Genomic DNA, 26,422 nt, shown 5'->3' with positions numbered 1-26,422 from the left:
TTTCTCTGTATTTCTCCCTTTATCCTCTCCTCTCTTCTCCTTCCTCTTTCTCTTTCTCCCTCTCTCCTTCCCATCCTTTTCTTCTCCCTGTCTATCTGACTTCTCTCTCTCTCTCTCTCTCTCTCTCTCTCTCTCTCTCTCTCTCTCTCTCTCTCTCTCTCTCTCCTTCCCATTCCTTTCTCCTCTGTTCCTCTGTCTCTGTCTCTCTGATCCTCCCTTTCTCTGTTCCTTTCCTCCTCTTTCCCCTTCCTCCCCCCCCCCCACATTCTGAATGATGTCTTTTGTTCTTGGAAAGCACTATAATTCAGCAGAAAAAGAACTAATTCCAAAGGCAGAAGACCTGGGTTTAAATCTGAGACCTGAATTTTATTTTGAATTTGTCACAACCTTCCTGAGACTCAAGTTTCCTCACCTGAATGAGGGGGTTATAGTAGATGGCCTCTGAGTTTCCTTCCTTTTCTATGACTTTACCTTGAATATAATGCCTCTCTACTACCTCAATCCATCACCTTCTAAACTGATTTTACTTCCTTTCTGTGAGAGGCAGCAAGTTCTTCATTCAAATTATATTAAACATCTATTTTAGAGGTGGTTAGGTGGTATAATGGATAGACCTCAATTTAACTACAGTCTCAGAAACTTATGAGTTGTATGATCTTGGGCAAGTCACTTAATCTCTGACTACCTCAGTTTGTCATAGATTAAATGGCTATGGCTGTTATGAAGGAAAAGAAATATATTTAATATAACTATAGTACTATATTTATATTTAGGACTTTAATATTTATAAAGATCTTTACAAATATTATCTCATTTCTTTTCCTCTCCTTGATGCATCAGCCAATAAACAATTCCTAAGTCATTATCTGTCAGACACTGTGGGAACACTGAGGACACAAAAAAGATGCAAAAAATAGTAATAAGTCACTATCCTCAAAGAACTTGTAATCTAAGGGGGAAGACAACATGCAAACAAATATATACAGGTTAAAAAGGAAATCAGAATTAAGAGGGTTTGGAGAAAGCTTCCAGGAGAAAGTAGGATTTTCATTGAGATTTAAAGGAAGCCAAAGAGGGCAGTAGTCAGAACACAGAAGGGAGATTATTCCAGGCCATATGGGACAGTGAGAGAAAATGCCGGAAACAGAGAGATGGTGAATCTTGTTTATGGAACAGCCAGAAGGACAGTGTCATTAGTACATTTGTTGTTCAGTTGTAACCAGCTCTTTGTAACTCTTTTGGAGGTTTTCTTGGAAAAAAATATTCCCTTGGTTTACCATTTCCTTCTCCCTTGGAGAGGTTAAGTGACTTGCCCAGGGTCCCATAGCTAGCAGGTATCTGGGGCTGGATATGAACTCATGTCTTCCTGACTCCAGGTCCAACACTCTATCAGTTGAGCCATCTCTTATAAACACCATTTACTGACTATCAATTATTATTATCTACCAACATGGTTCCAGGTGTTGGTGTAATGAAAACTATATTGTTCTGAGCCAGACTGGTTCAAATTATGATTGGAAATTCACTGTGTGACTCTAGGATGTTTTATTCACTAAACCTGTTTTCTTTTCCTCAAATTGGGGCTAATTTTTGTTCTAACACCCATCCTTTTAGAGTTGATGAGGTTCAGATGAGATCATGTGTGTTAACAGCTTTGTACCATAAAGATAGGGGGAAAGCCCTGGGCTGAGATTCCAAGTATGTTGACTACTGTACTATAAAATTGCTAGCTCTCATTATTAATAAGGAACTTCTGGATAAAGAAACTTCCTGTAGCCAAGCAGGTCTTCACTTTATATCTTAGAGAGTTGCCACGGGACCCTGAGGTTGGGTGACTTCCTCAGGGTTACTCAACCAGTATGTCCCTGAGGGGAGTCTGAAGCTAAGGTTTTATTGACTAAGCCATGCTGCCCCCCTTCTGAAAGTTTACACTGAATAACAGTCTTGAATCCAAGATTATTGATTTTAGAGATCATATTTTCCAGCCATGACTTTCTCTTCCAATGGTTCTTTTTTAGTACCCAACCCCCCAAAACTTCAGTCCTTGGGAACCTCTACCATCTGCCTTCTCTGAACCCTACTTGGGAGTGGCTGAGGCATGTTGGAGGAAGTCACAAAGTCACAGTTTTGGAGCAGAAGTGGTGTGTGGGGTAGGAAAGGGCTGTTGCAAAATCAGTAAAACAGAATAGGGGAAAACCAGTCTTGTGTTGAAAAGAAGAGTCTTGGGGAGATTGGCATTTCTCTGGTAGCAGCCGAAAATTGGGGTAGATAACATGGGGAACTTTTGATCCTAGTCATTCACTAACTCATTCATTTATTCATTAAACAAATATTTGTTCTAATAATAAGAGCTAGAGTTTATATAATTAAGGATTTGACATATCATCCTCTAAAATAAGCCATCACGACAATTCTGGAACAAAGTTAATTTTATTTTCATTACTATTATTATTATCATTAAGCTTATTTTATAGCTGAGGAAACTGAGGATAAGAGGTAAAGTGATGTCTAAATGTCTTAGACTAGCAAGTGGCATAATAATACCTAACATTTATGATGATGTTTTTCCTTCATTCTCAAAGAAGACCATGACCTTAGAGGGGTGACATCATGACAAGCACATAGATTGGATCTGAGTGAGGGGGTGCTAGGTTAAGGCACCAGTCTCACTTTCTCCTCCAGAACCATCTGGATCCAGTGGCCAGATATGAGTTAGGAAGATTGGAGATGGACCTGCATGTGAGGCAATCAGGGTTAAGTGACGTGCCCAGGGTCACACAGCTAGTGAAAGTCTGAGGCTGGATTTGAACTCCCATCTTCTAACTCCAAGGCTAGTGCTGTCTCCACTATGCTCTCTGGCTGCCCCAACCTAACATTTATAGAGTGCTTATGTTCTACGCAGTCTGGTTAATGTTATGTCATTTGAGACTCAACCATCCTGGGAGGTAGGTGCTATCATTATTCCTATTTGTTCCAATCATGTCTGATTCTCTATCTGGAATTTTCTTTTGGTGAAGCTACAGGAGGGGTTTGCTACTTCCTTCTCCAGCTCATTGTACAGATGAGTAAACAGGTTGAAGTGATATGTTCCCCTTTTCTAGAACAGTTAGGGGCAGAGACTGTTTTTGCCTTTCTATGTTCTGGGTTTAGCAGGGGCTGGCTCTTTGTGGATGTTTAATAATATCTTGATTGACTAATAAAGGATGGATTAATACTCAAGTGATCCCCAGCCCTTCTCCCCTCCCCTGGATGCAGCATTCGAACCCCTGAACTACCTGGCTTGTCTCTATTCTGGGACATCTGTCTTGTCCACAGTCACAGAATTGTTATGACTTAGGCTTTGTAAACCTTAATACATACAGAAATGTGACTCATTTTTATATCTTGACCAGAGGTAGAATTATGGGAATGGAAGAAGTGAGCCAGAAGGCCCATGAAGCCTTAAATTGCCCTTTGGGGAGTTACTATTATCTGGCCAAAGGTGGAAGTTGCAATGGTCAATGTTTGGAGATAACAGGCTGCAATCTGATTGTGGAGGGCTGAGTGAAAGCATGAATACACTCGTTTTTATTTATTTTTTTAAATGGTGCGTGTCTAATTAAATGTAAACACAGACCTCCTTCCATTTCTGGACAGGTCCGGTTAATGGGTGAGTAAATAGCAAACCTCCTACCTCTATCCAATTAAAGATTCTATTGTGCAGTTATGAATCACAGGCATTAAGAGACCTTAAGAGATTAAGAGTCATTTCACAGATGAGGAAAGAGCTTCTCCCCAAAGGAAAACAGCTAACTGCATGTCCAGGGGCCCACGATGCTGGCCAGCCCGTTCAGAGGCTCCTCCGCTGGGGAGATGGCTTCAGTGTACACTGTTCTTTGCAACTGCAGGAGGGAGGTGCTTTCAGATCTGGGCGAGAGAGGGAGCTTCTTCCCAAGCTACCCAAAAAGGAAGCCTTCCAAACAGCTGCAATTACCTCCTGGGTGTGCATGTTCCTTGTGAAGGGCAGCCGGCCTGGAGGAAAAAACCAAAAATAGAATTGGGGGGCCTCCTGCCCCCCCAAACCTGCAATATACAAATCGAAGTAGAGACCTGTCACTGGAAAACAAAGGACCCAGATACTTTCCCCGGGCAGTTAGGCAAAGAGAGAAGTCTGCAGATGCCGAAACTGCCTCCCATCGGCCCCCTCTCTCTAGCGCCAATCCAGGTAAAAATAATCCCGGTTCTGAAAACAATAAATCACCAATATTTCCCCCTCCTTTCCCCAGCCTAGATCCAAGGAACGAAGTTCGAATTCTGCGTCTCATCATTTACAGCCTCCCCATTCCGGATAGAAGGGCCTAGGTTCGAATCCCAGGTCTCTCATTTACTGACCTCCCCAATCCGGATAGAAGGGCTCTGTCATCTACTGCCCCAGGCCATCAAATTAAGCATTTATTAGCCGCCTCCTGGTGCCTGGACAGCTGGAGTACGGACGGAACACAAGGAGCCCTATGTTCAGGGAGTCTGCAAACTAATCCTTCTGGGCCTCAGTTTCCTCATCTGTAAAACAAGGACTTGGGCCAGATGATCTCTGAAGTCTTCCACTTTTAAAATCGAATATTGATCGACTTCCCTCGACTCAGCTGCCCGTTCCTTAGTTCGGCTCCCCGGTCACTAGCCCTTTCCTTCCATCTACCTTGTCTCTCTTCCGAATTATTTGCGGGTCCCCCCCCCATTAGAAGGCTTTAATCAATGCTGTTCTCCCCCCATTCACTCACATTTCGGTTTGGAGGGAATGCTATTAGTCTTGAATGGGGGGGGCAGGGGCCCCAGGCCTTCACCACCGGCCTCTCTCAGCCCCCCTACTGAGCCAACACCTGGCCGCAGGTAGCGGGTTCAGAGCGGGGGCGGCCCGGGGCTGCTTTGAAAGGGACCACGTGCAGATCCCCTGGAATGGCAAAGGGGGAGAAGGGGGAGGAGAAGGGGAAAGGGGCGCTTCCCCCCACTTCCGCCGAGCCCCAGGTGGCACGATCCGTGGGGGCAGGTGAGGGCAAAGGCAGTTCACCTTTGTTGCCGCTCTGCAATGCATCCCCATTCGAGGTGCTCCTTCGAGCATCTCAGTCCCCTCCCCGGGGACCCTCCACCCTTTCCTCCCCCAGGGCGGGGTGGGGGGGAGAAAATCCCACCCTGAGCTCCAAGCACCTGTCTCCCCAGTTACGTCACAGTCAGAGGCAGAGGGGCAAGTTCTGCGCAGGCGCCGGGGATCCTCCGCCCCAGGGAGAAGGAGAGGGAGAGGGGGGCCCGGGAGGCTCCCCTGCAGTCACGACTCCCCCAAATGCAGTAGCCAATGGCCGCGGCGCGCCTCCGAGCCCCGCCGGAGGACTTCCTTTGTGGTTTCTGCCCCCGAGGCTGGCGGGGAGGGGGTCCCAGACAGCCCCCCGTCCAGGCAGCCCCTTTTGTTAGCCGCTGTGCTCCCGCTCCAGTGATTTTCGGGCTAGAAATGATTAACGAGGGACCCCGGCCCGCGGCCGGGGGCGGAGACGATGAATGCCCCCGGCTCCTGTAACAATGGGCTGGGCAGCCTCGGTGCCACCCGCACGGGCAGCGCGCAGGAAAGGCGGCGCGCTGAACAAGCTACAATTCCCGCAGAAAAAGGGGGCGAGTTGGAGTTGACTTTTTTAACAAGGGGGGGGGGGGCGGTTCTGTTTTCCAGGGCCCCTTTCCCAAGGCGCACCAGCCTGTTTGCACCACGTCTCCTTTTGTCCCGGGGCCCCTCCACCGGGCCCAACAAGGCGCCCACTAAATGAGCACCCGACATCCAGAGCCCCCTCCTCTTCAGAGGGGGAGTGGGCTTCCCAAGGAGGCAGGTGGGGGGAGAACGAATCCGGAGTGCATTTTGGCAAGGGGGGTCCGATCCGAGGCCGGGCAGCGTGGGGGCTGTAGGAGAAGGTAGGGAGGAGTGTCCCCTCCCTCCTCCTCCTCCTCCTCCTCCTCCTCCTCCTCCTCCTCCTCCTCCTCCTCCTCCTCCTCCCCTCCTCCCCTCCTCCCCTCCTCCCTCTCCTTCCTCCCGCTGAGCCGCAGAGGCCGCTTGTTTGCTCTCGGCTTTATCCGGAGCGGAAATTCCTTTCCGTTTTTGTGAATGACAAACTCATTAACAATTCATCAACACAACCTGTTCCAGCCGGCCCGTCCCCACGGCAACGGCTCCTTCCGCGAGCGCTCATTGGCTGGCGCAGAGAATGTATCCATTGAGACGTTGCATGTTTGTATCCATTGAGGAGCTGCCGGGCGCAGGGGGTGTGCGAGCTCCGGGGCGGAGAAGGCCAGCGGCTCGGAGGCGGCGGCCACTGCGGGCGCATGGACTGTCGGGCGGCGCGCTGACCGCCGCGTCCCGTCGCGCCCCGACCCGGCCCGGCCAGGCCGGCCTCGCTCCCCGCGGCGTCCCCGGCCCCGCGCTGCCTCCCCATGATAGATAGGCTCGGACCCGCGGCTCCGGGGTCGGCGATGGCGCTGGGCAAGACGGTGGCGTGGCTCAAGGAGCAGCTGGAGCTGGGCGGCGAGCGGCTGCTGCTGCTGGACTGCCGGCCGCAGGAGCTGTACGAGTCGTCGCACATCGAGTCGGCCCTGCACGTGGCCCTGCCGGGCATCATGCTGCGGCGGCTGCAGAAGGGCAACCTGCCCGTGCGCTCGCTCTTCTCCCGCGGCGAGGACCGCGAGCGCTTCACGCGCCGCTGCGGCAGCGACACGGTGCTGCTGTACGACGAGAGCAGCAGCGACTGGAACGAGAACACGGGCGGCGACTCGCTGCTGGGGCTGCTGCTCGCCAGGCTCAAGGACGAGGGCTGCCGAGCCTTCTACCTGGAAGGTGGGCATGGGCGGGCAGCCCGGGCTTGCACGCCGATGGGGGGCCCTCCCCTGCCTTCCTGCGGCCGGCGGCTGGGGGGCTCCATCTCCCCCTCACCTTATTCTCCTTAGAGTAGAGCCCTTTGGCGAGGGAGGTGGGGGCTCGGTGCCCCCCGGATCGTACGCGTCTTGTTCTCCCTGGGAGACGGGAAACTTGGAGGTCACTTTGGAGAGAGTGGGGGGGGTCCAGTTTTTAACCCGGATTGCTTTTCTTACTCTGCTTTGAAAACGGAAAGTTACAGTGGAACACTTTGGCGAGTCGGGGGGAGCTCCGTTTCATCCAGATTACGCTCTCCCTCTTCTCCAGAGGAGGAGCATTTTGGCGAGAATGGGGCGCAGGGGTCCCATTTCAGCCGGATTACATGTTTTTCTTATTCCCCTTGGAAAATGCCAAGTTCGAACAGAGCCTTTCGGCAAGATTCGGGTGGGGGGCTCCGTTTCACCCAGATTATATTTTTATTCTCCTTCCTGGGTAACTGTTACACGATGGAAGATGCTGAGAGTTGGGGGGCGGGGAGGGGGGAGGCCCCATCGCATCCGGATTGGACTTTTCTTTTTCTCCCTTGAAAGTGGTGAATTGTAGGTTGTGAGCAATTTGGGGCGAGTGTCGGCTGTTTTAGTAGCTGAGAGTTGGGGGGCCTCAGTTTCACCCGGATCGTATTTTCCTTTTCCTCCCCTGGAAATGCAAAGTTGGTAGGGCATGAGCATTTTGCTGAATGCTGGGTTTTAGATGCTGAGATTTGCATTGCCCATTAAAGTTATTATTATTATTATTAATATTAATATGTGCCTGTTTGGGATGGCGGGTTCGGTCCTGTGCATTTGTGTGTCCTCGCACCCCACACACACACAGACACCCCGTGAAAACTACTGCTGACTCAGCTCAGGTTCCATTATTCCTTTGCTCTCTCCTTGGCAGGTGGCTTCAGCAAGTTCCAAGCCGAGTTCGCCCTGCATTGTGAGACCAACCTAGACGGCTCGGGCAGCAGCAGCAGCTCCCCTCCCCTGCCAGTCCTCGGCCTGGGAGGCCTCCGGATCAGCTCGGATTCCTCTTCGGATATCGAATCTGACCTTGACCGAGACCCCAATAGTGCCACTGACTCGGACGGCAGCCCGCTGTCCAACAGCCAGCCTTCCTTCCCCGTGGAGATTCTGCCCTTCCTCTACCTGGGGTGTGCTAAGGATTCCACCAACCTGGACGTTTTGGAAGAGTTTGGCATCAAATACATCCTGAATGTGACCCCTAACCTGCCTAATCTCTTCGAGAATGCCGGAGAGTTTAAGTATAAACAGATTCCCATCTCGGATCACTGGAGCCAAAACTTGTCTCAGTTCTTCCCGGAGGCCATTTCGTTTATAGGTGAGACTAATTAGCAATAAGTTCAGATGACTTTTAAAAGCTAAAGCCAGTCTGAGAGTAAACCTTTAATCACTGCCCCCGATGCTAATTTGTTGGAAATTTCTTTCTTAACAAGATTTATAGGGCACCCTTCAAACTGGTTTAGACTGAAATTGGGGGGGAAGGGGGCCATTATCCAAGCCTTTTTAAACCGGTTTAAAAAAAAGATGGGATAGGAAATGTGAGCTGGCAAGCATGTATTAGGCGTCTACTTATTAGCAAGCATTTATTAAGCACCTACCATTGACATGCTTTGAAAGCAGCCCACTTGGACTACTGCTAATCCAGACCCCAGAATTGCCCCTTCCCTCACACATAAGGTTATATAGCAAAGGAGAGAGAGCTCTGCAGGCGGAGATTCTCACATTTTACTGGAGGGTGTTGTGTTTTTTGTTTGTTTGTTTATTTTTTAAGACCTGGGAGTTGTTTTAGGACAGCCTGTTAATTGTTGGAAAGCTGTTTGAATGCTAAATGTTGTAATTTAGTTGAAGGATCCAGTGATACCGGTTATAGTGAAGAGTATAGGTAATCTGAGCATTGCAGGAAGAAATGTGGGCTGGAAGCCACCGAGAAACTAATCCCCAGGCATTGTAATGCATTTCCTATTACAAAGGAACTCATTTTCAAGCAGTGTTGACATCCTGTTCCTCCTAATGGGCTGTCCCCAGTGACTTCCCTCTTTCTTTTAAAATGCCTGAATACCTCCATTGTTAGTTCCACAACAGTTGGAGAATAATTTAATAGACCTTTGCAGTCTGCTTGTCTGTATAAAAGGCTTTCATGGCCATATTGCAGTCTTTCTGGTATTCACATGCTGAGGCAAAGAATGTACACATTAAGGCAGTTTTTTTTGTTGGCAGAAACTTCATACAATAGCTCTCTTTTTAGCAAACATCTCAAATATGTAATTGTGCTCCAACAGAGACAGTTTATCTCAATGATATAGCTTCTCCTGGTCCAGGGCTTGCCCTGCTAGGGACAATGAATTTTTGATGAATTGAAAAAATACAGTTCTCTCTTTAGGCTGATTCCAGTTTTCTGATCATTGTGCCTCTCTCTCTCTCTCTCTCTCTCTCTCTCTCTCTCTCTCTCTCTCTCTCTCTCTCTCTCTCCTGTGTGTTCCCCTCCCCAGATGAAGCCCGAGGAAAAAATTGTGGAGTCTTGGTCCATTGCTTGGCAGGAATCAGCCGGTCGGTCACAGTGACAGTGGCATACCTCATGCAGAAGCTCAACCTGTCTATGAATGATGCCTATGACATAGTCAAGATGAAGAAGTCCAATATCTCCCCAAATTTCAACTTCATGGGTCAGCTCCTGGACTTTGAGAGGACTCTGGGCCTGAGCAGCCCCTGTGACAATCGAGTACCAACCCAACAGCTTTATTTCACCACTCCATCCAACCAGAATGTGTTCCAAGTGGATTCTCTGCAGTCCACGTGAAACCTGACCCTGTTCCCTGTCTTAACTGGGGAGAGGTCCTAGTCATCTAGGGCAGGTTTTCTTTGTTTGTGGCCCACAGTGTCATTCAAAATGCTCTAAAGCTGTCGGGGTTGTTAGACAAGGTTACCATGTTTGGAATTGGTTATTGCAAAAAAAGGGAGAAAATTGTTCTATTCTCTCTGGTGGAACATGAGATGCTGTGTACATAGCTCCTGGCGGTTCTGGGCCCCTGGGTGTCCAAGCCTACCTGTGCAGAGGCGGGAGACTTGAAGACGTCCCAAGTACATAGGCTAGGACTAAAGGGTAGGAACCCATATTCTTTAAGGATTGGCTGGATGTTTTCCTTTTTTTGCATTTGGAATTATATTACATAATTGTCTTCAGTGAAGACTGGTTCATATTTGAATTTGAGGAGCCAAAGAGAGGTTTCAGCTCTGAATCTGGAGTCACCTACCTGTTTTGCAAAGAACTCTGATGTTTGATTGTTGTAAATAACTTCACTTTTAAATCAAGTTGATGATGATGGTTGTTCCTGTGAGTTTTTTCCCCTCCTCTTTGATCAGCATAAGAGAAATCATCCAAAGGGAGGGAAGAATTGAAGAGTCACTCCATTACAAAATCATTTATCTTATTTTTTCCTAATCCAAAGGGTACATTTTTTTTTTTGCAGCATGCTTAAAAAAGAAATACAATTGTTGTTTCAGCTCAACTCCTGGGTTGAAATTCCAAGACAGAATGTTGCCCCTCACATTTTGTGATTGGTGCAATCTTATCTTCTGATCTATCTCTTTTCCTTGTGAATTTTTCCCACCCTCTGTTGATAGTAGTTTGACTATGCCTTACCTTTTGTAAATATGATGGCCTGTGTTCATGGAGGGAGCTTTTCTTTTTAAAAGCACACAAGGAAAACCTGTGTTCACTTTTTATTTTATTTTTTACTTTCAGCTGTGTTCAACAGTGCATACCTCTGTACAAAATTCTTCAGGGAGAGTCACCTCAAAATGCAATATTTTGGTTTGGTTTTTTTTTGTAAAAAATAAAAAAACAAAAAAACTGGAAGTGTGTGTGAGCATGGGTAGGTACCCCTGGGTTTGAGAGGTGAGTGGCATAGTTTGCCAAGAAAGGAGAGTTACTTTGCTCAATTATGTTCGTGTTGTAAAATTTTAAGCTGGAATTTTATGAGAATGTTATCTTAAGTTATTAATAAATAACTATTTTGGTTATTGAGAATCTGATTTTTTGTTTCCTCCCTTTTCTCTTTGAAGTCTAGAGAAGTTGATACATCTTAGGGGTGCCTAAGGCACCAAAGGAAAGGATGTAGAGTTAAACTTCCAAAATTGCTTTATTTTCCAATAGATGATCAATCAACTCATCCTCCTGCTACAAAGCTTTCACATCTATGGGTATTGAATGGACACAAGGTTTTGACCAATATTAATGTGATACTGAACCTTAGTTTCTTTATCCATGAAATGGGGGTATATTGTATAAGTTTTCAATATTTACAGCTAGATACTTTAATAGTTGGGCATTTACATGGTCTTGAAAGTTGGCAAATTGCTTTACAAATGTCTTCTCATATTTGATCTTCACTGTAGTAATAATGAGAGAATAAACATACAGTTAGTGTGCCAGACCCTGTGTAAATCACTACAAATAAGTCATCCAGTCCTCACAACCCTGGGCGATAGTGCTTACAATTGAGGAAAATGAGGCAAGTAAGTAACTTGCCTTTAGTCACTAGCCAGTAAGTGTCTGGGTTAGAATCTGAACTTGGACCTCTCTCTTCCAGTGGTTACTGGACAATTAGCTGCCTGATGGCAGGTAGCGTTTACCTAGGCTTTGCGGTTTGCAAGCCCTTGGTTCTCACAACAATTTTTTTGAGGTTGGTCCTATTCATCTTACTTTACAGTTGAGGAAACAAGCACAAGACAAACTACTCGTCCTAGGTCCCACAGTTAGAGATGGGTAGCAAGATTAAAACTCACGATTACTCTTTTGAGATTTGCTTTTTAATTATCCAACTCTACTTTGGTTTTGGGTGGGGCAATGGGGTTAAGTAACTTGCCCAAGGTTGGACTTCTATTTACTGTTTTCACAGCAAAGATGCTGGGGAGGTGTGGTTTTGAGTAGGCGAAAAGTAGGGTGAAGTGACTTGCTCAGGGTCACATAGCCAGTAAGTTGTCTGAGACCAGATTTTCATTTTCCTGACTTAAACCTAGCACTCCAACCACTGTGTCACTGTGCTGATCCAGTAGCTCATTTCTAAATAGCAATAAAGGTTGGCAAAGTTCTTTATCTCATTGGAGATCACAGATCTACATCTCTGGATGCCCCCCCCCAAGCTGGAAAGGACTTTTGTTTACCTAGTGTACCCCCAATCTCTTCCATTTTGCAAATGAAGAAAGGGAAGCCAACGAAATGGTGGGAGGTGAACCCAGCTGTCCAGCCTCAGACTGTGCCACCTGCTTCTTAAGAGAGGAAGAAATGATACTTCTGTCCGTTTCATGGGACTATGAAGGAAAGACTCAGGCCTTCACCCCAATCTCTGGCAGAAAAATGAATAATAATGGCAATAATTGCCCTTAACACACCTTGCCAAAATATCAGGGATTGTATAATAGTGAATAGCAATAAGGAGAGGTGCCAAAAATGATAGCTTGAGACTTCCTCTGTTTATTCACAGAACAGGAGAACCACAGTGCCAGCTTCCCCTTCTCCTCCTGCCAGCATCCTCTGGGAGGAAGAATGGAGAGTTCCACTGGCAAGAGGTTGGGGCTGCCAGGACCTTTTCAGTGGGGGGGGGGGGAGATTTGAGGAGATTGGGGGATGGGGGGCTGCTGCTTTCAGAGATTGTTTCTACAGGTCAGCCTGGTGGACCTTGTGTTTGAGCTTGGCCCTGGAACCCCTGCTGCGAGGCTTTGAACTGATTCCTTCAAGTTCAAGGCCCTGCATCCGGTCACTTTTCCCAGGAGCCCACCCTTTCCTTTGCTTCTCCGGGAGGGTTTATTTTGCTTTTTCTCTCTGAAGAGAAGCCACCAGACGTCACAATGAGTTCTGTGACCTGGCAAAAACCAGCTGACCTTCCTCTGCACAGATTTCCTTGTCCCGGACACAGGATTTGAGCTACCCAATGGACACAAGGGCCAATCTCAACATTCCCTCCCCTCTCTATTCCCACCCTTTGCCCCAGGACAAAACCCCAAAGGAGGGATGGGATGTGTCATAGAACTGAGCAGAGTTACTCTCCTACCTTTGGGGATGTACAGCACAGGGGTCCTTCTGCTTCCTTGTAAAAAAACTTGGTCTTTTCATTCTATTGAATTACAACTCAGTAGGCCTAGGTTTGATTTTTTTTTTTAGCAAGGCAATGAAGTCAAGTGGCTTGCCCAAGGCCACACAGCTAGGCAATTATTAAATGTTTGAGGCTGGATTTGAACTCATATCCTCCTGACTCCAGGGCCAGTGCTCTATCCACTGCCCCACCTAAGTAGAATTCTGACCACTAGATAATACCACAGGCTGCCCTTAGATGAGTTATGCCATCTGTATTGAGAACTGGAAAGGGTAGATTTGCCTTTTACTCAACCTTCCCATTTTACAGTTCAGGCTAGAGGAGGTTAAAGGTGGAATTTGAACTCAGGACCTGGGACTGTGGAATGCTTTTCCCCATTACCCAGATGCCATCTGTGTAATATAAGGTTTGCTTTGATGTCTTTAAGATTCTTCTCAGAAATCTGTGATTTTTATAATCAGATGGAGTATCAGGAGGTCAGAACATTTAGAGGAAGCCAGAAAAACTATGAATTTGGTCCATCAAAGAGTCCTTCTAAGCCATTAAAGTCTGTCTGAAAGGAAAACAATGGCCTCTCATTCCGGGTCAGTGTCTCTGAGGCCAGCACATGAACTGGGAAGGAGAAGGGGGATGCTGGTAATCTTGGCTTGGGGTGATCCCGTTTTGAACAGTTTCCGCTGCTGGCATTCCCTAAACTGGAGCTGTTCAAAGTGGAAATCTGCAAACAGGGCTGGCAATATCCTGCCCAGCTGCAGCACAAGGAGTTGGGGCCGCCCTTCGCCCTCCTCTTCCCCCATCTCTAACCCTTCTCCCCTCTCTCCTTCCTCCTTTATGTCTTCTCCCCTTTTTTTCCTCTTCCCTCTCTTCCTCCCCCTCACTTGATTCTTTTCTTGCTTCTTTCCTGTTTCTTTCCCCCCCTCTTTTACTCTCCTTTCCCCTCCTTCCTCATTCTATTCCCTCCCTCCTCTTTCAACTCTCACCTCTCCCCCCTTGCTTCCCCCCCTTTCCTCTCTCTCCTCTCCTTTCCCTTCTCTCCTCTTTACCTCTTTCGCCTTTCTCCTCTCCCTTTTTTCTCCTTCCATCACTACTCTCTTCCTCTTTCCTCCTTTCTTTTTTCTCTCCTCCCTCTACTCTTTTCCTCTAATTTATCTTCTTTCTCATCTCCCTTCCCTTTTCATCTCTCCTCTCTCTTTCTTGTCTCTTCTTTCATCTCTCCCCATCCCTTCCCCTCTCCTTACTTCACTCCTGTATTTTCTTCCTGTGTTCTTACTCTTCTCTTTCCTTCCCCTCTTTCTCCCTTCCTTCCTCCTCTCCCATTCTCCTCTTTTTCCTTTCTCTTCTCCCTTGTTTCCAATATTCTCTTCCTCTCCCTCCCTTTTCATCTCTTCACCTCTCTTCCCTTATCTTTCCTCTCACCCCTTTTCTCTTTCCCCCTCTTCTCATCTCTTCTCTCATTTTCCCTCTCTTCTCTATCCATCTCTTCTCCCTCTTCTCTGTCTTCTGTCTCTTCCCTCCTTTCTTCTCCTCTCTCCCTCTTCCCCTCTTTTCTCTCTTCTCTCATCTCCTCTTACTTTCCCTCTCTTTTCTCCTCTATCCATCTCCTCTTCTCCATGTCTTCTCTGTCTCTTCCCTCTTTTCTTCTCCTCTCTCCCTCTTCTCCTTCTCTTTCCTCTCCCCCTCTTCTAACAGGGTCTGTGGATAAATTTAGCCAGCTTCCTCTTTGTGGATTATCAATCTCCTTTCCTCCTAGAAGCCACATAGATTGAGTTCCTCCTGCTCGGCCAGAGCCAACAGATGGCCTCCCCAGCACTTCCTCTCCTTTGACTATGGGTTTGTTGTTTTGTCAGTCCCCTCCTGAAATTAATAATGTTTTCTGGCCCCATGCCATAAGCCATTACCCCAAAGGGGAAGTAACACATCTGAATAGCAGGAAGCCGGGCAGGGTCACAGTGTGAGCCGGGCTTGTGGAGCATAATTGAGACCCAGCCCATTAAGCCAACATCCCCCCCATTTTATCGGGGTTTGAGGGGGGGAGGAGCCAGGCTATCTTTAAGTAGCTCAAGCTGTGAAAAAGTTTCCAATAAATTGGTAGCAAATGCTCCCTGTTGGTTAGTCTTAATAAAGGAGGGAGAAAAGGCAACCTGTGTTAAAAGACCCTCATAAAGTTGGGGCCATTTGGGCTCTCCCCACCCCACCCCCAGCCAATTGTCTCAAGGTTGCTGAACCCAGGAGGGTCTCCCTTCCCTTCCCCCCTCCCCCAGAAAAAAAATGAACCACTATTAAATTGGGAGTGAATATTGTTCAAAACTGTAGTGCACCTAAGCCTCGCCGGCAGAAGGATTTCTTTTTTTCTCTGTTTTCTCTTGCAAGGTGGAGGGCTGTAAGCCCCAGTTCCCCCTCCCTCCCTAAGCACCCCAGGGGTCTTCGTGTTCCTTTGTGCTCCCAGGTCAACAAGTGAAAGAGATCATTTGGAATCTTGGAATGGAGGCTGGGGCTGGTTACTACAGCAACCTTCGCAGGCTGGGTCGCGTCGGGGACCCCACACCTGCTCTCTCCATTAGCTGGGGCTTTGTCTCGGGGAAGCATTACCTAGCCAGGCCTTTCTGGAAGGGGGTCTGGAAAGACGGGAGCTGCGCCTGGCTGGGGCGGGCTCGCTGGGGAAGGGATAGGAGGTATACAGATCTAAAGCACCGCTGCTGCCTGCTAACACTTGGGATTAGGGTTCTGAATGAAAGGAACAGAATTGGAGGGGGAGCAAGAAAAGGGAGACATCAAAACAAGAAAAGATCAACTTGCAAAAGAAAGAAAATCTCTTGTCAGCGATGGCTGGCGAAAATGGTTAAACATCCGAATAGATTTCCTTTTTTTTAATGTATGCAATTAAAAATATTATTGATCTCTGATTGTTACATCACCTTCATTTTTCACTCCCCACCCTTTAAACCATCTCTTTTAATAAAAGATTTAAAAAGCAGATCAGTAAAAACAAACTTCAACGGAATCTGACACTATATATAATATTCCAAGCCCCTAAAAGGCCCACCCATGCAGAAAAGGGAGGGAGGTGTTCCAAGAATGTATTTCCAAAATTTCCTTTCCTGGGGTAGGGGTTGGGGCAGAGAGGGAGGGAGGTGTTCCAAGAATGTATTTCCAAAATTTCCTTTCCTTGGGGTAGGGGGTGGGGCCCAGAGGGAAATAGGTATTTGAAAGGAGGCTAGCCCCCTATCTATTATTTCCTTTTTTCCTAAAGTCCTCTCCTGAATTTTTAGGACAATGCCTTGGAATCTCACCTGTGAGGCTTGATCAACACCACAATTTACATTTGTATTGATTCGAGACCCTTTCCCTGGTAGGATTTGATTCTATCACAAATGCACCCACCTCACCTCTAATCCATTCTTCCTCCTCATCCTAATCTCAAATCTCCCTACCTCCCAGATCTTTCCCCAGGCCATTTGCCCTTTGATATAGCTCCTATCTCCTCCCTCTTTCATCTTGACACCCTTGGTGAACCAATTCAGTTTGTAGTAACCCTCTCTACTGCTAGAAGCCCTTGCCTAGTGTCCTTTTGTATAGCAACCCTTGCAGATCCCCAAGTCTGGATTATCTCTGTCCTTTACCTCCTTCCTTTTCATTCACATCTGGCCAAACGGCTCTGGGAAAGTCATGGCACTTCCCATGGAATTGGGACAGTTACAGATGTATGTTATATACTCACCAGTTATATACTGGTTCTACTTTTTTTTTTCCAGTTATCTCAATCTCTATAATAGCTATTCAAAACTTGTTCATTAGCCCCTCATGGAACTCCCTTTCATTTCCTTTCAGGGAACTTATTTAATAACACACTGAAAAAAAAATGAGGTCATTCACTCTCTCCTCCCATTTCACACCCCTCAGATTTCTTCCCTGTTGCTGATGAATATGTCCATGTGTCTCCCACCCTTAAAAACATTCTCTTGATCCTATAATCATCCCCATCTCTTTTTCCCCCCCTCCTTTCTTCCGCTATGCTTGGTGTCTCTACTTCCTCCCTGGTCATTGCTTTCTAACTTCTCAGCCCTCTGGCTTCCCCATTATTTCAACTGAAACTGCTTTCTCCAAGGTTACCAAATGATTTCTCAGTTGCTCAATCTGATAGATAGACCCCTTCTAAATCCTCGCCCTTCTTAGCTCTTTTCCATTTTCAATCTATGATGATTTATCATCATTTTCAGACATTCTCTGCTTTCTGTGCTTTCTCTCCTATATTCCCCCCTTATCTGTCTAGGCATTCCTCAGTTTGCTCTGCTGGACCTTCATCTTGAACACATTGCTTTGTGGATCTAGGCCAACAGCCTGTCTTTATACCTCTTCTCTTTTCTCTTTATGATCTCAGACTCATGGCCTCATCAGTAGTCATGGGTCCAGTTTTCATCATTTTATCAATGACTCCTAACATTATATATGCAGTCTCAGTTTCTCTCCTGAGTCCTACTCTTACTAAATTTCCTTTTGGATATCTTGAGTTGAATTTATCTTTCCATCTAAATCCATGCCCTCTTCCCAAGCTTCCAGAGTACCAACATTTTCCCACTCATTGGGTTCATAATATTCACTCTCACCTACTCCACATATCCAAAGTGCTACCAAGTCTTATTTCCATCCTAACATTTCTCATTTTGTTTTCTTTTTTTCCATTCAGAAAAAGACTATGGACAAGTCTTCCAATCCGTCTCTTTGTCTCAAGCCTCTCTTCATTCTGATCCATATTCCACTTGGTTGACAAAATGATTTTCCTAAAGTTAAGCCTGATTGTGTCACTTTGCTACTCCAACTCCAATGGCTCCCTATTTCCTCAAGGATTCAATATAAAAACTCAGGACTTTAGCTCTGTGATGGCAAAGAGTTGGAAATTGAGTGAATGTCCATCATTTGGGGAATGGCTGAACAAATTGTGTTATATGTTCATTATAGAACACTATTGATCTATTAGAAACCAGGAGGGATGGGATTTCAGGGGAAGCCTGGAGGGATTTCCATGCACTGATACTGAGGGAGATGAGCAGAACCAGAAAACACTGTACACTCTAACAGCAACATGGGGGTGATGATCAACCTTAGTGGACCTGCTCATTCCATCCTGCAACAATCAGGGACAATTTTAGAATATCTATGATGGAGAATACTATCTGTATCTAGAAAAAGAATTGTGGAGTTTGAACAAAGACTATTATTTCTAATTTAAAAACAAACATGTAATTTTGCTATCTCTTTTTATTTTTTCCTTAAAGATATGATTTATCTCTCAACACATTATATATATATATATATATATATATATATCTGTGTATATAGTATGGAAACAGTATAAAGATATAAAGATTCTCAGACTGCCTTCTGTGAGGGATGGGGGGAGGGAAGTGAGATTAGGGGGAAAATTGTAAAATTCAAAATTAATTTAATTAGAAAAAACTCAGGACTGTAGTGATCTACACAATTTGTCTTCTTCCTATACTTCTAGTCATCTTATACTTATTCCACTCTCCAAAATCTTTGATTCAGCTAGAATGACCTATTTGCTGGTCCTTATAAAAGATAATCAATTGCCTGGGTTCATCTCCTTTCACTGTCTCCCATACCTAGATTATGCCACCTCTTTATTTTAACTTAGAATTCCTGACTTCCTTCAAGCCTCAACTGACAATCTACTTTTGGCTGTGTAATCTTAGACAAGTCCCTTAAAATCCCATTTCTCTAGACAAATATTGAGAGGTTAAGTTGCAACTGCGCTGGTTGAAGGATTTTCTTCACCTGGGACTTCCCCTATGCCAATGAAATCAGATTCAGTCTCTGGCCCTTGTATATGTATTCTGCACTGGTTTCCAATCAATTCAAGAATTAGGAAATGTCTGTTCGATTAGTCACAGGGGTATGCTAGTAAATATTTAATGACCGGCAGTCCAGAAAAACACATACATTTTTAAAAGTTTAATTTGTGTTCTTAAGTCCATCACTTTCTTAAATCTAGATAATGAAGGAAACAATCAATCAAGCCCAGATGTGCAGATTTCACATTGAAATTTTTACAATCACTTTCTGAAGCCACCAGCAAATATAAATGCAGTATCAAGGTAAATTCAATAAATGGCAATTTGGTGAGTGGGAAAAACCTTTCACCTCAGTTCCTTCCTTTGTCAAATAGAAGGATAATAGAATACTTGTATTATCATCTACACTGGATGCTTCTTGGGGAAAGCTTTTGTAAACCTCAAAGCCTCAAATGTGGCAGATTGTTATTAAACAGATGTGATTCTCACCTTCTAGGAGTTTATAGTCTTCTCTTTCCTTCCCTTCCCACCCAATAATTTGTAATTGATTTTCTGAGTCTGTGGATTCTTCCCAAATAGTAGAAAGTCCCATCTCCTCACATTTACTAACAATTAATCATTCAAAACACTTTTTTATTAAATCCTCCTCGGTGCTGAATGATAGGCTTGGAGAGGTTCAAGGAATGACAAAAGTAGGCTGGACCCTATCCAGAACTCATATTCTCAAACAAATACTGGCCCCATTCAGGCTTAGTTCCAAACCCCCTCCTCCTGGTAGCTTTCTCTGACCTCGGATCTCACAGCCTTCTCTTGTCCCTCAATTCTTACAGTATTTAATCAGCACAGCCCCAAGTTAATCACTTCCTTGTTCTCCAATTGTTTCCTGTCTCAGTTTTCTTTATCCAATTAGTTTCGGAAATTCTTTGGGCAGCATCTTGGGATAAGGCTCACACACCCTCTTTTTTTGTCCCCTCTATTGTAAATGGTCTTTAGCTCAATAAATATTTTTAAATGGATCAGTGTGGGTAAAAAAAAAAAAAGGTAAACAATTACCCTAAGCTTTAAACACCTTTTTAAATCAATCTGGGTTTGGAGATTAAAGAAAACGTCTGGGGATGACTATGTCTGAGGATAAGAGGTCAGTCCTTGATTTAATTTTTTTTTTCAAAATTCTGACCTTAAACATTGAAAAAGGGAACTTTTCTGCATTTACCAACAGAACACAAATAGAGGATTCCAGGAGAAATTGTGAATCTTCATTTCTTACTCCCTGGTCCTCTTTTAAAAGCATCCAGTAAAGTCCAAATGTTACTTTCCAAACTGTCCTTTTTTGTCTGTGCTTCTTTCTGACCTTGCATTCTGTGCCTCTGTCTGACCTTGCATCTGTTCCCTTTTGTGTGTGAAGACATTTCTAAATGGTTTTCTTTTCTGGCATCATTCCTTCTACACCGCTTCCTTTCTCTCCAACTTAACCATGGGAAAGAAAAGGGAAAAAACCAAACAAACCAAAAAAACAACCAAATAACCTTGTATTAAAAAAAAAAAAAAAAAACAGAAGTAAAACAAGTCAACAGAGTCAGTACCAAAAATGTATGTCTTTCTTCACTTTGTGCCTATCTCTGTTAAGAGGTAAGTAACATGTCATGCTACTCCTCTGGATACCTGGTTGGTCCTTGTTTTGAACAAATTTAAGCCTTTTAAAGAATTTTTTCTGGACAATATTGTCTTTGTATAAATTTTCCTCCTCATTCTACTAGACTTTTTATCAGATCCTTCACTGTAGTCTCAAAAATCATCTTTCTCATCATTCTTTTGGTACAACAAATATTTCATGACATTCTTTTGCCATAATTTTCAAATTTCTTAATGTCCAATTTTCAGAAAATTTCAAGAACAATTTCAAGGCACTGTGGTAAACACTAAAGAAGGCAAAAGTAATTCTTGTCCTCTCTCTAGGCCTTCCCATTCCCATAGGAAAAGCAACACATAAATAATTAGCTACCTGCAAAATTATATCCCCAGGAGATCAAAAGATAATCTCAGAGGAGAAGGTACCACTAGCTTGAGGTTGGGGGGATATGGGTCCTAGGAAAGACCTTTTGTGGAAGATGAGATTGAAGAAGGGTCTCCAAGGAAGCTAGGGGAAGCCAAGAGGCAGAGGTAAGGAAGGAGAACATTCCAGATCAACCACCATCTGAAAGGAGCCCCTTTACCTGACAGTAGGGTTTAGTTTAATTCAGGAAGCCTCCAATATGTGCCAGACACCATAGTAGTAGCTGGAGATATTAAAAAAAAAAAACAGTTGCATCTTTCTTTTTTTTTAGGTTTTTGCAAGACAGTGGGGTTAAGTGGCTTGCCCAAGGCCACAGGGCTAGGTAATTCTTAAGTGTCTGAGGTCGGATTTGAACTCAGGTACTCCTGACTCCAGGGTGGGTGCTTTATCCACTGCACCACCTAGCCACCCCCAGTTGCATCTTTCAAGGAAAACATGTTCTAATAGTCCACTGATTGTTGTCATTATTTGATAATTTCACATACTTTGTGACCCCATTTGGAATCATCTTGGCAGAGTTACTGGAGTGGTTGCCATTTCTTTCTCTGGTTCATTTGACAAATGAGGAAACTGAGGCCAAAAAGTGAATTTACTTGCCTAGGGTTATATTGCTAGTAGAGACTGGATTTGGAACCCAGGAAAATGAGTCTTCTTGATTGCAAGCCCAGTGATCTATCCTCTGTGCCACTTAGCTGCTCCTGTATATATGTATGTATGAACTGACTTCATATCCTAAAGCAATTATTTTATGCTTATATGTGTAATGGTCCACCAACATTAATATCTAATGATAATCATAGCATTGAAACTTGTCCCAGGACTTTTTCTATCTGAATTCCATCAAAGAAGATGAAAAAAGGTGTTTATGACCCTAACACAACAGGTTGTAAATATTAGACAGCTCCTAGATGTTTAGAGAGACAGCTAGGGGACAGAGCAGATAAATTATGGGGAAGGCTCACCTTCCTGAGTTCCAAATCTGACCTCTTCCACATACTAACTATATAATTCTGGACATTTAGCATTGTTTGCCTCAGTTTTCTCATCTTTAAAATGATCTGGAGAGAGAAATGTCAAATCACTGTAGTATCTTTGCCAAGAAAACCCCAAATGAGTTCACCAAGAGCCAGCCATGACTGAAGAACAATAGATATTTAAAAAGACATGACTGAGTAGCTGGGGAATTATATATTACATACTTAATAGCCTTTATAAATAAAAAAATGTCAAATCCCTAACAACAAATGCCAACTCCAAAATATCTTTGAATAAGCAAATAAGCTATGCTCAAACTTGAGAGATTTTTTCAGAAGTAATTGGGGTTAAGTAACTTTTTTTAGGTTTTTTTTTTTTTTTACAAGGCAATGGGGTTAAGTGGCTTGCTCAAGGCCACACAGCTAGGTGATTATTAAGTGTCTGAGGCCATATTTGAACTCAGGTCCTCCTGACTCCAGGGCCAGTGCTCTGTCCACTGCACCACCTAGCTGCCCCGGGTTAAGTTACTTTTCCAGGGTCACACAGCTAGTAAGTATTTGAGGATTAGATTTGAACTTTCTGATTCCAAATCTTGGATTCTATGCATTTGACCACCCAGTTTCCCCTTTCCTTGACTTTGAAACCTATTTTCAAATATATCTATATAGATATAGATAAAAATATATAGATATAGATAGGAATATATCTATATATAATTTTAGGGGTTAAGTGACTTGTCCAAAGTTACACAGCTAATGCCTGAGATAAGATCTGAACTCAGGTCCTCTCAACCCTAGGGCCAGTGCTCTATTCATACTGCCACCTAGCTGCCCTCCTATTATATTCTTTTTCTACCAAAAACCTATACTTTTCAAGAATGACTTCCAGCTCCCTTCCACCTTTAAACCTATTTGAGAAGAAATGTGGATTATATGAACTAATCACTGTCTCTAGAGTCAGAAGGTTTGGGTTCAAATCAGGTTCTGTCATTGTCCATTTGTCCTTGGGTAAATCATATAACCCTAGGGATTGGCCTAAATCATCTTCAAGACCCCTTCCAGGGTTCTGTGCAGTGGACAGAGCACCGGCCCTGGAGTCAGGAGTACCTGAGTTCAAATACGGCCTCAGACACTTAATAATCACCTAGCTGTGTGGCCTTGGGCAAGCCACTTAACCCCATTTGCTTTGAAAAAATAAAAAAGACCCCTTCCAGTTCTAAATCATTTGAGAATGAATATGGACTGGAGAATGACTATCTCCCAGGTCCAAAGACTTGGACTAAAATCTGCCTCTGCCCCTATCCTACCTGTGTGAGGTGAGGTAAGTAGCAATGTCCCTGGACCTCAGTTTCCTCATTTGTAAAAATGAGTAGGGTGATTTAATGCTCCTTTGAGCTTGAACCTATGATACCCTCTTAACCACTTTACCATTCTTGTGACCTTACCCCCAACTGACTTCAGAGTTTCATCTACCGTCAGAAGAAGAAGAAATTGTCCCATACGACTCCTGAAGTCAGATAGACTGGGTTCAAATCCCACCTCTGATGCATTCTACTTGTAAGAGACTGGAGAGTTCACTGGAAATTTCTTTTCTTCTTTCCTTCCTTCCTTCCTTTTTTTGTTTTTCCTTCTCTCTTTTTTTGCAAGGCAATTGGAATTAAGTGACCCCAAATCCAGGGTCATAAGTGTCCTAGGCCAGATGTAAATTCAGGTCCTCCTGACTCCAGGGCTGGCACTCTATACACTGGACCATTTAGCTACCCCTTCACTGGGACTTTTTTCTCATTTCTAAAATGCAGAGGATGAATGTGATGACCTGCAAGCCTTTGGACCATCTGTAGACTTATGCTCCTATATGATATTTGCACAGGACCTGTACTCAGAGAGCACTTAATAAATGCTTTGCTATCTAGTTCTCCAGTCTTATACTTCCCTTCCACATTACCCTATCTTGAGTGGAGGAAACAGAAACTATAATTATTTATTCTTCTTCCCCAAACCGGTGGTGTTGCTTGGGAGTGGTGATCTCAATTTTACAGCAGAGGAAGTAGAGGAAACCAGAAGGTTCCTGACTGGTCTGAGTCAAAGATGAGTGGCAAGGTCTTAGGAGACCTAGAAATAAGATTGCCTGGTGTTCAGCCCTGGGAGGGGGGCTGTCTTCGTGGAGGCAGTAGAGTACAGAACAAAGAGAACTGGATTTGTTCCCTGTATCATACCGGGCAAATCATTTAAACCCTTTGGATCTCAGTTTCCACATCTTTAATAAAAAGGGATGCGGGACAATGTGGTGAAACAGAAAGAGAATCAGATGATTCAAATCCTTCTTTCAGGATGCATTTGCCCCTTAGGTGGCAAGCTCTTTCATCTTTCTGTGTACAGATGTCTCCTCATCTGTAAAATGAGTGGGATGGAAGTGGTAGGCTATAATGTCTCTTCCAGCTCCAAATCTCTGATCTTAATGTCTTCTTCCTCTGCCCTCCCTTCTAACAGCTGGTCCATACCTCCTACCCACTTCACTAGCCCATAAATTACCAATGATGCTTTTCCTAAGGAACTGTGAAGCCACAGGGCTGCTGCCTGGCCCTCTCCTGACCCCTGCCCACAGCCAGGCCCCTCACAGGAATTAGTCAATGAAGCTGCTCTGCACAATTTTATTTCCTAGCTATGGTTCCTTAGGGAGGTGTGAATGCCCAAGAAAGCAAGAATTAAAACAAAACAAAAAAAAACCCGAAGAAACCCATAGAGGAAGGCCAGAGAAACAAAAAAGATAGGAGAGGAAAGAAGGGAGGGTGAGTCCCATAAAGCCTATATAAAAACTATAAAGCCAGAGGATTGTTTCCTCCTATCTTTTAATGACTTTTGTTAAGTAAGCATCATTAAATGGTGATTCCCCCCTTATTAGTAGTCTTTATTCTCATTTATTCTCTTTGCATTTATTCTGTATATTTATCAAATATAAGTTCAATTGAGTGGATCCATGAGAGCACTTTATCAACCTTCAAGGTCTATACAAATGCTAGTAATTATTATTATAGTTTATTACCATTTGTTCTTGTCTCTCCATTGGAACGTGAGCTTCTTGGGAGTGGGGATTGTTTTATTATTTGTATTTGTATTCCCAGTTCTTTGAGCATTGAAGGATGGATTATTACATGTGGCTTAGGGAGAAAAAAAGTTAGGGGCTAATACCGTAGGACTTCCACCCTTCTCTGTTTCAGAGAAATGTGATTTAGGGAAATTTAAGTGTTAATGACTCACACTGCTATAATTATTCATCTATAAGTCCTTCCAGTCTTTCAGATAAATCCAAAAACTATTTTTCCTCTCCCAACATAACTCTGATCTTACAGGATGGGGTTTTGGGTGAGAAGGAGGGACTCAGTATTGAAACTTCTTTGAAGAACAAAAATAAATTGCTTTTCAGAAACAACACAAGTACACACAAGTCAATAAATTTGCAACTCTTTATCCAGGGCTTACCATGTAGAAGGCAACAGGTACAGTTGTACATTGGAGGAATCAGAGTTTTTTGGCCTGCATATTTTTAAAAGCAGCGGCCCAAATCCTAATGAAACTTTCAATGCCTTAAGGCAATTTCTGGTTTATAAATTTTGGAATTCAGATTTTTCCCATCTTTTTCCTCCAATCAAAGAAGAATCTTCATATTTTTTATCAGGCTTTTTTTCTAGCTTTCCAGGATCTTTTTCCCCCTTTAGTGCTAAAAGAGACAACATGAATGGATGGATGGATGGATGGATGGATGGATGATTGGATAGACTGATAGACAGTTCAACTGGTAGATAGATTGAGGTGATAGCTAGCTAGATAGCTATAGATAAATAGAAAGGTGATAGATACATACATATACAGAGATATAGATAGATAGACTGACAGACTGGATGGATAGACTGAGGTGATATATATATATATATATATATATATATATATATATATATAGAGAGAGAGAGAGAGAGAGAGAGAGAGAGAGAGAGAGAGAGAGATGAATGGATGGATGATGAGGCAGCTAGCTGCCTAGTGATGGATCACTGGGCATGGTGATAGAATTCAAACTTAGCCACAAACACATATTAGCTGTGTGACCCTGGTCAGGTTACTTTCCCCAACTTGCCCCAGTTTCCTCATTGGTAAAATGAACTGGAGAAGAAAATGGCAAGCCATTGAAATATCTTTGCCAAGAAATCCCCAAATGGAATCTCAAAAAGTCAGACAAGACTGAAACAATTGGACAACAAAAAGGAGAGGGAAAAATTGCTCATTTTTTTCTTAACAGGGGATAGAATACAATATGAAAATGTAAGATGTTCATTGCACTTTAAGTTGAGGGCACTGTTATTATTAGTTTTACTTGAGTACTTTACTTTGTTATAAGAGACCTCTCAAGAAGTGGGCGCAATTCATAAATGTTTATAATGTAAAAACAAAACACTTCACAGAACTGAAAGTGTAGAAATTTATTTTTCTAATTGTGTTTGAATCCTCAGAGCTTAGCATAAAATAGGTCTCAATAAATACTTTTTTTTGCTCACTCATTCACATTTGGGAGTGCTC

General features: G+C 44.1%; 1 protein-coding gene and 1 long non-coding RNA gene across 2 annotated transcripts; one reads left to right on the top strand and one right to left on the bottom strand.

The window, feature by feature from the left end:
* Positions 1-2,125: 2,125 nt before the first annotated feature.
* LOC141515183 (uncharacterized) lies at positions 2,126-5,964 on the bottom strand. Its single transcript, XR_012476238.1, has 3 exons — positions 4,758-5,964; positions 4,372-4,539; positions 2,126-4,011 (listed from the first exon to the last, which is right to left on the bottom strand). It is a non-coding gene; the product is annotated as an uncharacterized LOC141515183 (long non-coding RNA).
* A 60-nt stretch (positions 5,965-6,024) lies between these two features.
* DUSP6 (dual specificity phosphatase 6) lies at positions 6,025-10,955 on the top strand. Its single transcript, XM_074226558.1, has 3 exons — positions 6,025-6,844; positions 7,802-8,242; positions 9,414-10,955. Exons 1-3 carry the CDS (start codon positions 6,445-6,447, stop codon positions 9,719-9,721), a joined length of 1,149 nt encoding a protein of 382 aa, XP_074082659.1. The 5' UTR covers positions 6,025-6,444; the 3' UTR covers positions 9,722-10,955.
* Positions 10,956-26,422: the final 15,467 nt, after the last annotated feature.

This window comes from Macrotis lagotis, chromosome 2 (assembly GCF_037893015.1).
Source record: "Macrotis lagotis isolate mMagLag1 chromosome 2, bilby.v1.9.chrom.fasta, whole genome shotgun sequence".
Lineage (NCBI taxonomy): Eukaryota > Metazoa > Chordata > Mammalia > Peramelemorphia > Peramelidae > Macrotis > Macrotis lagotis.
The sequence above is the reverse complement of the archived record's forward strand: the minus strand, read 5'-3'. Positions and strand labels throughout refer to the sequence as shown.